This window comes from Balaenoptera musculus, chromosome 6 (genome assembly GCF_009873245.2).
Source record: "Balaenoptera musculus isolate JJ_BM4_2016_0621 chromosome 6, mBalMus1.pri.v3, whole genome shotgun sequence".
NCBI lineage: Eukaryota > Metazoa > Chordata > Mammalia > Artiodactyla > Balaenopteridae > Balaenoptera > Balaenoptera musculus.
Window position 1 is genome coordinate 77436585 of NC_045790.1, and position 15096 is coordinate 77451680.

Genomic DNA, 15096 nt, shown 5'->3' on the forward strand with positions numbered 1-15096 from the left:
TCAACAAACCCCAACTCTACTGGTGCCTTGATCTTGGGTGTCCAGCATCCAGAAGTTTGAGAAAATAAATTTCTGTTGTTTAAACTACCCAGTCTGTGGTATTTTGTTATATCAGCCTGAGCAGACATACATATATAGTAAAAGTAGGAAGACATGTATGGGAGTGATAAACACCAAATTTAATTTAGGGCTTAAATCTGGGGTCAAGGGAGAGGAATAAAATGGAAGATGGGTGCACATGGGATCCAAAACATTTCAAAGTTTTAAAAGTAAACATGGATCCAGTTATGGTGGAAATAACTGCCAAGGAACAGAATAAAGAAAAAAGAATGAAAAGAATTGAAGACAATCTCAGAGGCCTCTGGGAAAACACTAAATGCACCAACATTCAAATTATAGGAGTCCCAGAAGAAGAAGAGAAAAAGAAAGTGTCTGGGAAAATATTTGAAGAGATTACAGTGGAAAACTTCCCTAACATGGGAAAGGAAGTAGTCACCCAAGTCCAGGAAGCACAGAGAGTCCAATACAGGATAAACCCTAGGAAAAACACACTAAGGCTCATATTTATCAAACTAACAAAAATTAAATTCAAAGAAAAAATATTAAAAGCAGCAAGGGAAAAGCAAAAAATAACATACAAAGGAATCCCCATAAGGTTATCAGCTGATTTTTCAGTGGAAACTCTGCAGGCCAGAAGGGAGTGGCAGGATATACTTAAAGTGATGAAAAAGAAAACCTATAACCAAGTTTACTCTACCCAGCAAGGATCTCATTCAGATTCGATGGAGAAGTCAAAAACTTTTCAGACAAACAAAAGCTAAGAGAATTCAGCACTACCAAATTAGCTTTACAACAAATGCTGAAGAAACTTCTCTAAGGGGAAACACAAGAGAAGAAAAAGACCCACAAAAACAAACCCCAAACAATTAAGAAAATGGTAATAGGAACATACATATTGATAATAACCTTGAATGTAAATGGATTAAATGCCCCAACCAAAAGACACAGACTGGCTGAATGGATACAAAAACAAGACCCATATATATGCTGTCTACAAGAGACCCACTTCAGACCTAGGGACACATATAGACTGAAAGTGAAGGGATGGAAAAAGATACTCCCTGCAAATGGAAGTCAAAAGAAAGCTGGAGTAGCAATACTCATATAAGATAAAATAGACTTTAAGATAAAGACTGTTACAAGTAAATAAATAAATTTATAAAAAAAAAAAAAAAAGGGGCTTCCCTGGTGGCGCAGTGGTTAAGAATCTGCCTGCCAATGCAGGGGACACGGGTTCGAGCCCTGGTCTGGGAAGATCCCACATGCTGCGGAGCAACTAGGCCCGCGAGCCACAACTACTGAGCCTGCGCGTCTGGAGCCTGTGCTCCGCAACGGGAGAGGCCACGACAGTGAGAGGCCCGCGCACCGCGATGAAGAGTGGCCCCCACTTGCCGCAACTGGAGAAAGCCCTCACACAGAAACGAAGACCCAACACACCCAAAAATAAATAAATAAATAAATTTATAAAAAAAAAAAAAAAAAAAAAAAAAAAAGACTGTTACAAGAGATAAGGAGGGACACTACCTCATGATCAAAGGATCAATCCAAGAAGAAGATATAACAATTCTAAATGTTTATGCACCCAACATAGGAGCACCTCAATACATAAGGCAAATGCTAACAACCATGAAAGGAGAAATCGACAGTAACACAATAATAATAGGGGACTTGAACACCCCACTTACACCCATGGGCAGATCATCCAAACAGGAAATAAATAAGGAAACACAACCTTTAAATGACACAATAGACCAGATATATCTAATTGATATTTATAGAATATTCCACCCAAAAGTGGCAGAATACACTTGCTTTTCAAGTGCACATGGAACATTCTCCAGGATAGGTCACATCTTGGATCACAAATCAAGGTTCGGAAAATTTAAGAAAATTGAAATCATATCAAGCATCTTTTCTGACCACAACACTATGAGATTGGAAATCAACTACAGGAAAAAACCTGTAAAAAACACAAATACATGGAGGCTAAACAGTGCGCTACTAAATAACCAAGAGATCACTGAAGAAATCAAAGAAGAAATTAAAAAAAAACATAGAAACAAATGACAACGAAAACACGACGACCCAAAACCTATGGGACGCAGCGAAAGCAGTTCTAAGAGGGAAGTTTATAGCAATTCAATCTCACCTCAAGAAACAAGAAAAATCTCAAATAAACAATCTAACCCTACACTTCAAACAACAAGAGAAAGAACAAAGAAAACCCAAAGTCAGTAGAAGGAAAGAAATCATAAATATCAGAGCAGAAATAAATGAAATAAAAATGAAGAAAATAATAGCAAAGATCAATAAATCTAAAAGCTGGTTCTTTGAGAAGATAAACAAAATTGATAAACTCTTAGCCAGACTCATCAAGAAAAAAAGGGAGAGGATGCAAATCAATAAAATTAGAAATGAAAAAGGAGAAATCACAACTGACACTGCAGAAATACAAAGGATTATAAGAGACTACTACAAACAACTATATGCCAATAAAATGGACAACCATGAAGAAATGGACAAATTCTCACAAAGGTGCAATTTTCCAAGACTGAACCAGGAAGAATTAGAAAATAAAAACAGACCTATCACAAGTAATGAAATTGAAAACGTAATTAAAAATCTTCCAACAAGCAAAAGTCCAGGACCAGGTGGCTTTACAGGCGAATTCTATCAAACATTTAGAGAAGAGCTAACACTGATCCTTCTCAAACTCTTCCAAAAAATTGCAGAGGGAGAAACCCTACCAAATTCATTCTATGAAGCCACCATCACCCTGATTCCAAAATCAGAAAAAGGTATCACAAAAAAATTATAGACCAATATCACTGATGAACATAGATGCAAAAATCCTGAACAAAATACTAGCAAACAGAATCCAACAGCACATTAAAAGGATCGTACATCATGATCAAGTGAGATTTATCTCAGGGATGCAAGGATTTTTCAATATATGCAAATTCATCAATGTGATACAGCACATTAACAAATTAAGGAATAAAAACCATATGATCATCTCAATAGATGCAGAAAAAGCTTTTGACCAAATTCAACACCCATTTATGATAAAAACTCTCCAGAAAATGAGCATAGAGAGAACCGACTTCAACAAAATAAGGCCATATATGACAAACCCACAGCAAGCATCATACTCAACGGTGAAAAACTGAAAGCATTTCCACTAGGATCAGGAACAGGACAAGGATGTCCACTCTCACCACTCTTATTCAACATAGTTTTGGAAGTCCTAGCCACAGCAATCAGAGAAGAAAAAGAAATAAAAGGAATACAAATTGGAAAGGAAAAAGTAAAACTGTCACTATTTGCCAATGACATGAAACTCTACATAGAAAATCCTAAAGATGCCACCAGAAAACTACTAGAAAAATCAGTGAATTTGGTAAGGTTGCAGGATACAAAATTAATGCACAGAAATCTCTGGTATTCCTATATACCAACAATGAAAAATCAGAAGGAGAAATTAAGGAAACACTCCCATTTACCATTGCGACAAAAAGAATAAAATACCTAGGAATAAACCTGCCTAAGGAGGTGAAAGACTTGTACTCAGAAAGCTATAAAACACTGATGAAAAGGTGACATAAACAGATGGAGAAATATACCATATTCTTGGATTGGAAGAATCAATATTGTGAAAATGACTATACTACCCAAAGTAATCTACAGATTCAATGCAATCCCTATCAAACTACCAACGGCATTCTTCACAGAATTAGAACAAAAAATCTTACAATTTGTATGGAAACACAAAAGACCCCAAATAGCCAAAGCAATCTTGAGAAAGAAAAACGGAGTTGGAAGAATCAGGCTCCCTGACTTCAAACTATACCACAAAGCTACAGTAATCAAGACAGTATGGCACTGGCAGAAAAACAGAAATATAGATCAATGGAACAGGATAGAAGGCCCAGAGATATGCCCATGCACCTATGGGCACCTAATTTACGACAAAGGAGGCAAGAACATACAATGGAGAAAAGAGAGCCTCTTCAATAAGTGTTGCTGAGAAACCTGGACAGCTACATGTAAAAGAATGAAATTAGAACACTCCCTAACACCATACACAAAAATAAACTCCAAATGGATTAAAGACTTAAATGTATGACCAGACACTATAAAACTTTTAGAGGAATACATAGGAAAAACACTCTTTGACATAAACCACAGCAAGATCTTTTTTGACCCACCTCCTAGAGTAACAGAAATAAAGACAAAAATAAACAAATGTGACTTAATTAAACTTAAAAGCTCTTGCACAGCAAAGGAAACCATAAACAAGACAAAAAGAACCCTCAGAATGGGAGAAAATATTTGCAAATGAAACAATGGACAAAGGATTAATCTCCAAAATATACAAACAGGTCATGGAGCTCAATATCAAAAAAACAAACAATCCAATTAAAAAATGGATGGAAGACCTAAATAGACATTTCACCAAGGAAGACATACAGATGGCCAACAGGCACATGGAAAGATGCTCAACATCACTAATTATTAGAGAAATGCAAATCAAAACTACAATGAGGTATCACCTCACACCGGTCAGAATGACCATTGTCAAAAAAATCTAGAAACAATAAATGCTGGAAAGGGTGTGGTGAAAAGGGAACCCTCCTGCACTGTTGGTGGGAATGTAAATTGATACAACCACTATGGAAAAGAGTACGGAGATTTTTTCAAAAACTAAAAATAGAACTACCATATGTGCCAGCAATCCCACTACTGAGCATATACCCTGAAAAAACCATAATTCAAAAAGAGACATGCACCACAGTGTTCTATTGCAGCACTGTTTACAATAGGTAGGACATGGAACCAACCTCAATGTCCATCGACAGATGAATGGATAAAGAAGATGTGGCACATATATACAATGGAATATTACTCAGCCATAAAAAGAAACGAAATTGAGTTACTTATAGTGAGGTAGATGAACCTAGCGTCTGTCATACAGAGTGAAGTAAGTCAGAAAGAGAAAAACAAATACTGTATGCTAACGCATATATATGGAATCTAAAAAAGAAAAATGGTACTGATGAACCTAGATGCAGGGCAGGAATAAAGATGTAGACATAGAGAATGGACTATAGAATATAGACAAGTTTAAAACAAAGTAATGCAAGCATGTATACAGTATAAATACTAATAAAAAGAAAGCTGGAGTGGCTTTATTAATATCAGATCAAGGAAAAATACCAAGGACGTTATATACTGATAAGAAATGTCAGCTTGGCAAGAAGATATAACAATCCTAATAGTGTACACCTAAAAGCAGAGCTTCAAGATACACAATAAAACCTGATAAAATTGAGTGGAGAAATGTACAAATCTATTATACTTAGAGACCTCAAAATCCTCTCAGTAATCAATACAAGTAGACAGAAAACCAGCAAGTAATAGAAGATCTGAACAACACTATCAACTATTTGACTTTTGTAGAACTCTAAACACAACAACAGCCGAATACACATTCTTTTCAAGTGCACAAGGAACATTCACCAAGATATACCATATCCTGGGCCATAAAACAAACCTGAACAATTTTAAAAGAATTGAGATCATATGAAGTATGTTTTCTGGTCATAGCAAAATTAAACTACTATTACAGAAAGATATATGGAAAACTCCAAATATTTAGAAACTAAAAATATACTTCTAAATAATTCATGGGTCAAAGAAACCTCCTAGGAAATTTTAAGATATTTTGAACTGAATGAAAGTTAACATATTAAAATCTGAGCAGCTAAAACAGTGCTTAGAGGAAAATTTATAGTGCTAAAAATGCTTACATTAGAAAAGAAGAAAGGCCTCAAATAAATAATCTATGTTTTCACTTTTTTTTTTTAAATTTATTTATTTATTTTTGGCTGTGTCGGGTCTTCGTTGCTGCACGCAGGCTTTCTCTAGTTGCGGTGAGCGGGGGCTACTCTTCATTGCAGTGCACAGGTGTCTCATTGCGGTGGCTTCTCTTGTTTTGGAGCACCGGCTCTAGGTGTGCAGGCTTCAGTAGTTGTGGCACACGGGCTCAGTAGTTGTGTCTCACAGGCTCTAGAGTGCAGGCTCAGTAGTTGTGGCACACGGACTTAGTTGCTCCGCGGCATGTGGGATCTTCCTGGACCAGGGCTCGAACCCGTGTCTCCTGCATTGGCAGGTGGATTCTTAACCACTGCACCACCAGGGAAGTCCCTATGTTTTCACTTTAAGAAACTAAAAAAAAGGACAAACTAAACTCAAAGCTAGCAGAAAAAAGAAAATTACAAAGAACAGAAATCAATGAAATTGAAAACAAACATTAGAGAAAATTAATATAACTAAAATCTAGTTCTTTGAAATAATAATAATAAAAAAAGATAAACATCTGGCCAGATGACCAAGAAAAGGAAAGAGAGAGATGCCATAAATTTCCAATCTCAAGAACGAAAGAGAGGGTATCACTACAAACCCTAGAGATACTGAAAGTGTAATAAGGGAATTCTATGAACAGTTCTATGTCCATAAATATGACAACATAGATGAAATGTACCAATTCCTTGAAAAACAGAAATTACAAAATTCATGAAGAAATAAATTACATGAATAGTTTGATTTCTATGAGAGAAATTTAATTTGTAGTTACAGACTTTCTTAGAAAGAAAACTCCAGGCCCAAGTCATTTAACTGGTGAATCCTACCAAACACTTATGGAAGAAATTATAACAATTATATAAAACCTCTTCCAGAAAATAAAAGAGGGCAGGACACTTCCCAGCTCATTTTATGAAGCCAGAATTACCTGATACCAAAACAAAGACAATACAAGAAAACTATAGATCTTCATGAACATAGATGCTCCAATTCTCAACAAAATATTTGCAAATGGAATCCAGTCATATGTAAAAATGTAATACATTACTACAAAATAGGTTTATCCTGGGAATGCTAGGTTGTTTTGACAGTCAATTTATTATTGTAATTTACTACATTAACAGGCAAAAGAAGAAAAATCACTTGATTATTTTAATACTTGCAGAAAAAACTTTTGATATAATTCAACATTTATTCATGATAAAATTATCAGTACTCTAGGAATAAAAGGGAACCTGTTTTACACGATTTAGGATATCTATAGAATCTTGTAGCCAACATTATATTTAATGAGGTAAGGATGTCTGCCCTACCACTTCTACTCAACATTCATAATGGAACTCCTAGCCAGTGCAACAAGGCAAGAAAAAGAAAAGGCATTCAGAATGGAAAATAAAACTTTCTGGATGACTTTACTGCCTAAGAAGAAGGTCTCAAAGAATCTACAAAAATGCTCCTAGAACTTAAAAGTGAGTTTGGTAAGGTCTCAAGCTATGAGATTAAAATGCAAAAAGCAATTGTATTCCTATATAAAGGAATATCTTGTTTTATTGAACTTCACTTATTGTCCATCACAGATACTGCGTTTTCTACAAATTGAAGGTTTGTGGCATCCCTGTGTTGAGCAAGTCTATCAATGCCATTTTTTGCTCACTTCATGTCTCTGTGTCACATTCTGGTAATTCTCACAACATGTCAAACTTTTTCATTATTATATTTGTTACGGTGATCTGTGATTAGTGATTTTTGATGTTACTATTAAGACTTGCTGAAGGCTTAAATGATGGTTAGCATTCTTTAGCACTAATGTATTTTTATTTATTTATTTTTAATTTTTCATTTATTTATTTTTGGCTGTGTTGGGTCTTCATTGCTGCTCACGGGCTTTCTCTAGTTGTGGCGAGCAGGGACTACTCTTTGTTGCGGTGTGCGGGCTTCTCATTGCAGTGGCTTCTCTTGTTGTGGAGCATGGGCTCTAGGTGCATGGGCTTCAGTAGTTGTGGTGCGTGGGCTTCGGTAGTTGTGGTGCAAGGGCTCAGTAGTTGTGGCTTGCGGCCTCTAGAGCACAGGCTCAGTAGTTGTGGCACGCAGGCTTAGTTGCTCCGCAGCATGTGGGATCTTCGTGGACCAGGGCTAGAACCCGTGTCCCCTGCATTGGCAGGCAGATTCTTAACCACTGTGCCACCAGGGAAGCCCAGCACTAATGTATTTTAAAATTAAGGTATGTACTTGTTTTTTTAGACATAATGCTATTGCCAACCTAATAGACTTCAGGATAGTGTAAACATAACTTTTATATGCACTGGGAATCAAAAAAATTACGTGACTTGCTTTATTGCGACATTTGACTTGGTTGGTCTGGAACAAAACCCACAATATTGCTGAAGTATGCCTGTAATGACAATAAACAATTGGAAACCAAAATTGAAAATAAGTACCATTTACAATAGCTCCCCAAATCAATAAATAAATATTTGGGTATAAATTTATCAGGATCTCTATGCTTAAAACTATAAAACACTGATAAAATGAATAAAAAGAAGACTATTCATGGATTAGAAGACTCAGTATACTTAAGATGTCAATTCTCCTCTTTTTGATCTATGTATTTGGTCCAATTCCAATAAAAATCCTAGCAAGTATGTTTGCATTTATTGGCAAACTGATTTTTTTTTTAAGTAAATAAAGCTCAAAAGCAGGTGTTCTCATCGGCAGCATCCAGTCCTTCCTGGGTCATTGTCCCCATCCCCCCCCCGCCCCCCGTGACTGTCTCAGGCTACCTTGTCCCACGGTTCCATCTGTCCCCTCTCCTGCAGCCCTAACACTGCAGGAGGACCTGGGGCTTTCACAGCTGTCAGTGTCGGTCCAGGGCCTTGACAATCAGGTGGTTCAGGCGGCTCACCATGGGTCCCGAGTCATCGTCGAGCCCCGCTGTGATCATGGCGTTCTCGTAGATCTGATCCACCAGCAGCTGGGCCAGGTCAGGCTCGCTGTCTCTCAGCTGATTGAGCTTCTTGATGAGCGTGTGCCTGGGGTGGATCTGCAGCGTGGGCTGCAGCAGCTGAGCGCGCTCCTCCGGGGGCACGGCCAGCTGCTGCATGCGCAGGAAGTGGCGGGCGGCCCCCATCTTGGTCTGGATGAGGACCTGGCGGCTGTACAGCGAGATACTGGAGCCCGGCTCCCGGCTCACGTCAGACATGGTTGGTTTCGATTCCGGCGCGTAGAAGATGCTGCGGATGTTGAGAGGTGCGTCCGTCTTGTAGTGCAGGGTGGGGGCTTGTCATGGGCCTGAGCGATGTAGCGGTAGAATTCCTCGTGCTGCGTCTCGCCCACATCCTTGGGGTCCATCAGCCAGATGGCCTGCAGGGTATTAATGCGCCTTACGTTCAGGTACAACGGGAAGCTGACAAAGTTGCTGTATTTTGTCACCACATCTCCAACCCGAGCTTCGCTGGTGAACTCTCTGCTGTCTGCCGTGAGGTGGATGATGATTTTGGTCCCGGTTCTTACTACTGAGGCTTCGGCGATCTCAAACACCCCAGAGTCCTCTGAAAGCCACTGGTACCCAGGGCTGCCCGCGTCCACCGAGCGAGAATAGATCTCGATCTCGACTCTGTCAGCCACCATGAAGGCCGAGTAGAAACCCACTCCGAACTGGCCGATGATCTTGCTGCTGGCCCCCACCTGGCTCTGAGGCGCGTCCAGAAGGGCCTTCCACCCCGACCTGGCAATCATTCCCAGGTTGGACACCAGCTCCTCCTGTGTCATCCCGATGCCAGTGTCCTGGATCGTGATGGTGCCTTTCTCGGCGTCAGTCTGCAAGTGAATCTCCATTTCTGGCAGCGTCTGGCCTTCAGACACCAGCTTATGACGCAGCTTTACCGAGGCGTCGCTAGCGTTGGAGATCAGCTCCTGCATAAACACCTCTTTTTCTGAGTACAAGGAACGGGCAACGATGTGCAGAAGCTTCTTTGTCTCAGCCTGGAGCTCATGTTTGGAAGCAGAACCCTGCACGGTCTCCGAGCTGCCGCTGAGGGAGTGCGGAGGCTCCTCCTTCCGCTCCTCAGTAGCCTGGGAGCTGAACGGCCGTCCATTGTGGGAGCTTGAAGCCAGGCTTTGCCTGGGACTCCAGGACTGGGCTGGGGGCCTCCGAGGACACAGAACTGGTTGTCCTCCCCGGGCCGCCGCCAGTGCCGCGGCCTGCAGCCGGCAGCCCCACAGCAGCAGCGTCCACAGCTGGCGAGCCGTGTCTGCAAACTGATTTTTTAAATGTATATGGAAAGGCAAAGGTGCATATCCAATAAAATTTTGCAAATGAACAAAGTTGGTAGACTCCTACTACTTGATATCAATACTTACTGTAAAGCTACAGTTATTATGACAGTGAGATATTGATGAAAATATAGACATTCAGATGAATGGAATGCAATAGAGACTTGAGAAATGAACTCACAGAATTGTGGTCAGTTGAGTTTTGAAAAAGATACAAAGGCAATTCCATGGAGAAAGGATAGTCTCTTCAAAAAATGGTGCTGAGGGCTTCCCTGGTGGTGCAGTGGTTGAGAGTCCACCTGCCAATGCAGGGGACACGGGTTCGAGCCCTGATCTGGGAAGATCCCACATGCCACGGAGCAACTGGGCCCGTGAGCCACAACTACTGAGCCTGCGCGTCTGGAGCCTGTGCTCCGCAACGAGAGGCCACGATAGTGAGAGGCCCGTGCACCGCGATGAAGAGTGGCCCCTGCTCGCCGCAACTGGAGAAAGCCCTCACACAGAAACGAAGACCCAACACAGCCAAAAATAAAAATAATAAATAATAAATAAAAAATTTAAAAAAAAATGGTGCTGAGCACCCCAGTGTTCATTGCAGCACTATTTACAATAGCCAGGACACAGAAGCAACCTAAATGTCCCTCAACAGAGGAATGGATAAAGAAGATGTGGTACATACATACAATGGAATATTATTCAGCCATAAGAAGGAACGAAATCATGCCATTTGCAGAGACGTGGATGGACCTAGAGACTGTCATACAGAGTGAAGTAAGTCAGAAAGAGAAAAACAAATATCGTATATTAATGCATATATGTGGAATCTAGAAAAATGTTATAGATGGACCTATTTGCAAAGCAGAAATAGAGACACAGACATAGAGAACAAATGTGTGGACACCAAGGGGGGAAAGGCGGGGTGGGATGAATTGGGAGATTGGGATTGACATATATACACTATTGATAACTATGTATAAAATAGATAACTAATGAGAACCTACTGTATAGCACAGGGAACTCTACTAAGTGCTCTGTGGTGACCTAAATGGGAAGGAAATCCAAAATGTAGGGGATATATGTATACGTATAGCTGATTCACTTTGCTGTACAGCAGAAACTAACACAACATTGTAAAGCAACTATACTCCAATAAAAAAAAATATTTAGAGACTGAAAAAAATAAATGGTGCTGAACAACTGAACATCCATGTGCAAAAAAAAATGAACCTTGACCTGTACTTCACATTTTGTACACAATTAGCTCAAAATGGGTAACAGAACTAAATGCAAAACATAAAGCTATAAGACTTTTAAAGAAAACCTGGGAAAAAATCTTTGTGGGCCTGAGTTAGGTAGAGAATTCTTAGATATAATAAAAGCAAGATTTATATGAGAAAAATTGATAAATTAAACTTATCACAGTTAAAGACAGACATTGTCAAAGTTACTGTTAAGAGAATGAAAAAACAAGTCACAGGTTGGGGGAAAATATTTGCAAATCATATGTTTGACAAAGGCCTTGTACTTAGGATATATAAAGAACTTTCCAAAGTCAACAACAAGAAAACAACAAACCAGTTTTCAAAAAAGCAAAAAATTTCAACAGATACTTCGTCTAAGAAGACATATTGATGGCAAGTAAGTACATGGAAAGATTCTCAGCATCATTAGGCATTAGCCATTAGGGAAAGACAAATTAAAATCATGAGATAAACTACACACCTATTAGAATTACTAAAATTAAGAACAAACAACTGACAATACAAGGTCTTGATGAAGTTGTGGAGCAACTGAAACTCTCATACATTGCTATGAGAATGCAAAATGGTACAGCCACTCTGAAAAACAGCTTGGCAGTTTCTTATAAAATTAAACATACACTTACCATATGATCCATCTATCCCACTTCTGGGTATTTACCCTAAAGAACTGAAGACTTAAATTCACACAAAAACCTGTAGCAGCTTTATTCAAAATTGCTCAAATCTGAAACAACCCAAATGTCCTTTAATGAGTGAATGGATAATCAAACTGTGGTACACCCGTGCAATGGAATACTACTCAGCATAAAAAGAATGAACTATTTGTTACATGCAACAACTTGGATGAATCTCAAAGTCATTCTGCTAAATGAAAGAAGCCAAATTCAAAAAGTTACATATGATGCAACTCCATTTATATGTCATTCTGGATAAGCTGAAGCTACAGGGAGGGAGGAAAAAAAGCAGTGGTTTTCCATGCTTAGGGGTAGAATGGTTGACTACAGCACCCTGAAGAAATTGGGTGTGTGCGTGTGTGATATTATTCTCACTGGCCAAATATCCTGTGCGTTGAAGATTTACACACTATTCATTGAATGACCTATTCATTGAAGAAATGTTTAAACTTAATAATATTTACAGCTAAAATTATTCATTGGTTACCATGTGTCATGAATGACAATAAACATTTTACAGGTAGTCAAGCTTCTCAGTTCCACCCCATGGAGTAAGGATGGCTAAATTGGCACGTGTTCTACTACTCCTCTTCCCATGCCCATGTTTGCCACTCCAGAATCCTTTCTAACATTGTGCTTAAGGCAGCCAAGAGCAATCACTCAGTGTAATAGTTTCCTAGAGCTGCCATAACAAAATACCACTGACTTCATGACTTCAGCAACAGAAATTTATTTCTCACAGTTCTGGAGAGTGCAAGTCCAAGATGAAGGCGTTGGCAGGTTTGGTTTCTTCTGAGACTTCTTGCTTTGGCTTGCATATGGCCAGCTTCTTGCTGTGTCCTCATGTGGGCTTTCATCTATGCATGTACATCCCTGGTGCTTCTTTTGTGTGTTCAAATTTCCTCTTCGTATAACGACACCAGTCAGATTGGATTAGGGTCTACCCTAATGGCCCCACTTTAGCTTAATCATCTCTTTAAAGACCCTATCTCCAAATAAAGTCACATTCTGAGGTACTGGGGGTTAGGCTTCAACATATGAATTTTGGAAGGACACAATTCAGCCTGTTATACTTAGATATAATCTATTTGCAATCTCTGCCACATAGTATAAATGCAATAATTTTACCGAGGAATAATTTAAAGTGAGTATAACTTGCTTTTATTTTTTTTTAACTGAAAATGCTTGCCAACCCTGGGTCAGAGTACACTGCTTTGAGAATGAGACTTTATTGCATGATCCCATCTTTGAGCAGCCTTCTGAGCTCTTGGGGCAGTGTGCCTAGAGGTGCCCACTGTGAGCAACCCTCCCCTCAAAGGTACGCGGACTCATCTAGAAATGGCTTCTCAGTCAAATCTGTGTCAAGACTTCACTGCCATGCCAGAGTCAACCAAAGCCTAGAGCCACGGTGGGGACTGTCCCAAAACACTGAGTCAGTGTCACTGAGGTCAGGAGTGTTCCTCCACCTCCTTAGGCTGGAGGGGAGCCAAGATTCTAAAACCTAAAGAATTTGAACCACAATGATTCTATCACATATTTGTGCACACTCGCACACAGGTTAGAAGAGTATTTCATAAGTCTTCAGCTGTTGTCACTGGAGAGCAGTAGTGACCCTTTATCACTTAAGAAATTACCATACTCACAGATGAAAGCTAGGAACAGTCCCATTATTTTATATGTAAGGTCCAAGGAAATTACGTTGCAAAAAGTGATGAAGGGACAGTTAAGGGCTGCAGATGGGCATTTAGCAAAGAAACATGCATGTATTTCTAAAGGATTGGTAAGCTTTCTGGAATTATGCAACAGATATTGGCTCCAAACTATCCACTGGAAACAAAGCAGTGGCTATGTTCTAGCTACGTACTGTTACCTGTATTTCTAGGGGATGCCTGATATTCTTTAATTTGAGAGGCACATTTTAGCATTTCTGGAATTGGACTTCGATCTTGTAGTAAATATAAAATTTAATGGGGTCTTTCTCCTTTTCTTCATTCTCTTTCCTCTTCTCCTGTTTCCCCCTCTGGAAAACCCTTATTAAAGAGCTGGTGCGGGGCTTCCCTGGTGGCGCAGTGGTTGAGAATCTGCCTGCTAATGCAGGGGACGCGGGTTCGAGCCCTGGTCCGGGAGGATCCCACATGCCGCGGAGCGGCTGGGCCCGTGAGCCACGGCTACTGAGCCTGCGCGTCTGGAGCCTGTGCTCCGCAACAAGAGAGGCCGCGATAATGAGAGGCCCGCGCACCACGATGAAGAGTGGCCCCCGCTTGCCGCAACTGGAGAAAGCCCTTGCACGAACCGAAGACCCAACACAGCCAAAAATAAATAAATAAATAAAGTAGCTATAAAAAAATTAAAAAAAAAAAAAGAAGCAATACTGTAACAAAACAAAAAAAAAAGAGTTGGTGCATTTTACAGAAGATGGTGTCTTAGAATTGAGGTAATGTACTTCCAATTTGTTTTGAAGTCCAGGTTGAAGACTAATGTTTTAGTTTAGTTCTGCCCATTTGGTTCACAAAGTAGACTCTGATAATTTGCCCTCCAGGACTGGAAGGAACCCTAATGGGTCTGTGCTCTGACATGCTCTCAGATCTCAGCTCTTAGAGGGGCTCTTATCATAGGTGTGTCCTAATAAGGTCCTGGGAAGACTAAGTCTGCCAAAGGCCATGTGATGTGCTGGCAAATGCCAGGTTCCAGAAATGAACACAGTGACCTTGATGGTAATACAATGTAACATCTCTTTGCTTCAAGACTACACAAATTTATACAAATATTTATACAAATACATTTGTATAAATTTCAGAGAAAACCTCTGTTTTGCTAAGTAAGGTACATTAGCATATATATATGTGATTTCTAAGCATAGAAAGTAAAAGCTGCCATCTTGTTGTAAGTTAGAATAAAAGAACATTAAGTCACTGGAATATATTAAATACCTAATTACATCAAGAATAGTCTAGGTGTTAGTC

The 15096-nt window shown here is 39.6% G+C and overlaps 2 protein-coding genes across 2 annotated transcripts in view; one reads left to right on the plus strand and one right to left on the minus strand.

Moving 5' to 3' along the window:
* The window catches only part of LOC118896380 (spermatogenesis-associated protein 31D4-like), a 210364-nt gene that overhangs the window by 69015 nt on the left and 126253 nt on the right, over positions 1–15096 (plus strand). The window lies entirely within an intron of this gene.
* Positions 8700–15096, minus strand: part of LOC118896379 (heat shock protein 75 kDa, mitochondrial-like) — a 74675-nt gene continuing 68278 nt past the window's right edge. Inside the window, 2 exon segments of the mRNA XM_036854154.1 lie at positions 8700–9198; positions 9201–10182. Coding sequence (XP_036710049.1) covers positions 8780–9198; positions 9201–10182 — 1401 coding nt within the window. The 3' untranslated portion in view covers positions 8700–8779.